Source organism: Triticum aestivum, chromosome 3B (genome assembly GCF_018294505.1).
Source record: "Triticum aestivum cultivar Chinese Spring chromosome 3B, IWGSC CS RefSeq v2.1, whole genome shotgun sequence".
Taxonomy (NCBI): domain Eukaryota; kingdom Viridiplantae; phylum Streptophyta; class Magnoliopsida; order Poales; family Poaceae; genus Triticum; species Triticum aestivum.
This window is the reverse complement of record NC_057801.1, coordinates 818,765,417-818,768,869: the sequence shown is the minus strand read 5'-3', so window position 1 is coordinate 818,768,869 and position 3,453 is coordinate 818,765,417. Positions and strand designations below refer to the sequence as shown.

The 3,453-nt window shown below is 41.4% G+C and overlaps 1 protein-coding gene across 1 annotated transcript; it reads right to left on the bottom strand.

Annotated features, from left to right (window-relative positions):
- Positions 1–254: 254 nt before the first annotated feature.
- LOC123066842 (alpha-amylase/subtilisin inhibitor-like) lies at positions 255–1,086 on the bottom strand. Its single transcript, XM_044489843.1, has one exon. The coding sequence runs from the start codon at positions 1,060–1,062 to the stop codon at positions 337–339; it is 726 nt and encodes a 241-aa protein (XP_044345778.1). The 5' UTR covers positions 1,063–1,086; the 3' UTR covers positions 255–336.
- Between the last annotated feature and the right edge of the window lie 2,367 nt (positions 1,087–3,453).

Here is a 3,453-nt window from a genome sequence, read left to right as displayed (position 1 = left end):
GCGCCGCAAACAAAGTACGGGAAAAGTAAACAAGCAGTGCAGCGCGTCTCTCCGACACTATTTCGTGGCCCACGCCTTCAAAACGATGGGCCGCAGTTGCATGTAACACAACGCCTAGAACACACAACGGACCGCAAACTATAAAAGGTCTGACACGTATGACAACGCCAAATCATCCGCGCATGAAAATTAAAGACAACACAAATCGAACGGTGAAAGAGTTAGATGTGAGGTAACTAATTTTCATCTAGATGTGAATTAGCAAAACCATTATTTATTATTGGTAATGATCGGTTAACTAGCAAGCTAGTAGTACTAGTACATAACTCTACAAGATTACTCGTGAGGCAGGCCCTTAGGAGGAAAGCACGGCCTAGGACATTTTTCGAACACAACCACCAGGGGCAGCCCCTGCCACCCTTTTTCCTTAACAACCAGCCACCACTTTTTGTTATATTTGTACAACACCAGATCACGGCAACCGCACGGCTCATGTTTGCACCCCGGGGCGTAGCACGATGTCAGCTTGTATGCGCCGTGATACCTCTCGACGCGAAAAATGAACTTTTGGTCTCTGCCATCTGTCAGCACGTCGCTCCCCTCCGTATTTATGAAGTGGCCGACGGTCACATGCAAATTATGCGTGATACCTGCGCCGACGTACCATTGGAGACGCTGCTTGCACTTGTTGACGGTGTCGCCGAATTCGATCACGACGTCAGTCGAGAGGCGGGGTGATGCCTCCTTGTCGGAGCCGTTGGTCGCCGCCGCCAGCTTGATCGACACAGCCACGCTTCTACTGCTGGTGGAGTCGTCGCATAGTGCCAGATTCACGTTCCTAGGGCACCCGGACTTCCATATAGAGCTATGGTTAACACATTGACCATTCAGTAAGAGGTCCACCGGCATGAGATTGTAGAAGTTGTCACCTGTTAGCGCATGATCTTCTGTGTCATAGATCGGTTGTGGCTGAGGTTGCGTAGCTTGACATGGGGCGGTCAACTGCAAGGCCATGGCCAAGCCAAGGAGTGGGAGGATGACCAGGAAACAGAAGTGTTCCATGGCAATGAATGTATTAACTCGCGGTGTCCTTGCTTTGTTGCTTGGGGCATCCAGATAGTACGATTATATAGATGGTGTGGTGAGCAACATTAATTTACTAGCATTGACATAGGATATATATGCATAGTATAGTTTGAGAATGTAGGTGGATCTCATTCGATGTCCTAGTTTCAGTTCTTTCTGCCACAATATTTTTCGTAGATAAGTCTCATTAGTGGCATATATTTTTTATTTGATCAATTTATTCTATGTGCATAGGCAGGCAGATATACAATGCTGCATATATTAATGAAATCTTTTATATTTGTTCTGTAGATAGATAGTTGGACATACAATCCTCCATTTATTAATGATAAGTTTTATCAAGAGAGAATTATGTATATCGAAAATCTAAAGTATTCTGAGATTATAGGTGGCTTAATTTAATGTTATAGCTTTGGTTCTTTCTTCCACACTATTTTCTTTAGATCGGCTTCATTAGTGTCACAGATTTTTCTGGATTCGGTATGTAAATATACTCCATTTATTCATGATTTTTTGTCTTTATTTTATAGATAGATAGGAGGGTCTACAATTATCCATTCACTAATGATAACTTTTATCGAGAAATAATTATGTATATGAAAAATCTAAAGAGAAGAACTCACCGGCTAGCCTTACTCCCATGACCCATATGATGAGTGTGTGTATGGACGAGATGGAAGCAACATAGGTAGATCGTGAAAGGAAAGAAGCAATAGGTTGAGTTACTGCAAAAGTCATCTTCTGCTTGCAAAGCTCATTTGAGCTCGCGATGAACAATAAAATCCAAAAAAGAAGAAGAAAGAAAAGCAAAAAAGTTCTGATTTTTTGGGTGCAAATATTGAAAAATGTTTTACGTGATCACAAAATGTCCTCTTAAAATGACATTCATGGAAGTTGTTGTAAAAAAAACAAAATCAGCACTCTAAAATGCTTTCAAAAATAACAGTTTTGGAGCATAATTACTGTGTTTTCCGCCACAAATCCCAAGGATGTCATTTCTCAATGAATTTTTTGATCTCATAAAACTTTTGTCAATGTTTGCACCAAATAAAATTCAGAATATTATGATTTTTTTTGAAGAAAACAGATTTTACTGTTCATTTGAGCTCGAGCTCAGAAACTCCACGTCCTACTTGCTGCCACTACCATGTGATAAAGGTGCTAAATGAGTTTTTTTTTCCTACAGTTTAGAGGAGTGATTCTGTAGCCGGAGGATATCGGTGGCAAACCGGGGACGAGTACAAAGTGGAGATGGCCATGGGAAATAATAGACGATCGATGGGTGGTGTTGGTGAGGTACGTCCCTGGTGACAGTTTGGGGTGGTGGAGCAAGAGGAGGGGGTGTCTAGTATCCTGATCTGGCCGCGGGAGGAGAAAGACGGATATACTTCCTCCATTTGGGCTTCTAGCTTGATTTCAAAATTAAGTTGTTTTAAGCTGCAAAAAGATTAGGGCCTACCGGTCGGATTAAAAAATAGGGCAACCCACCGTGCATGCCTCTTGGTGAATCATTTTTTTTTGCGGGAAGGTGAATCATTGTTACACGTGAACACACACCACATGCACAACCGCCGGTTTTTTTTTTGGCTTTCACGTGTCATTGGATGGTCCACCTAAACCAGGTCCACCCTCCTTCTACAGTCAAATGCACAAAATCTAGTAGTCCAGGGGTTGCACCTATTTTTTTCGGGCCTACCTGGAAAATGAGTTTCAAGTTGATGTTTGAGTTCTATGAGAAACAGAGGATAGGAAACCTTTGCTGATGAATTGACGTGGTTGTTCCCTTGTACCAAACACGAAACACCCACGAAGGAAAGAGATTCATAGGAAAGGGAACCTCCACAATACCAGTAAAGTTCCTTCATTCCGAATGCAACCTTACTGGGATGGGTTCATGGGTTTCAAAAAGAAAAAGAAAAAGATACGGATGCCATAAAGTTGAAAAACAAATACATTTTCTAGGGAACTTGGTGGTCTATTACAAGAAATCTATTTCGTTTTCCCAATGAAATATGAAATTGGATAACATTTCACATTGCAGTAGTAAGATGAATACAACACATATGTTAATTTACAATTCTGCGTGTCATGGAAAGTTTGATAAAACACAATCCTCCACTCGTCCTCTTTATCACATTCTTTTGGTCCCCTTATATTATCAACCCCTTCATTCTATAATTCTATATGTACGTCCTAACATCTCTTTTATGTTGCCCACATCTTTGATTCGCCGCACATTAATCATGTGCAGAATTGCACACATTACTCACGAGGGAATCGTGTGTGCGTATGGATTCATCGCACATATTCTGAGATGAGAAACATGTCTGCTGTAGAGTTTGACCGGAGATTTTCATTTTCTCAAAC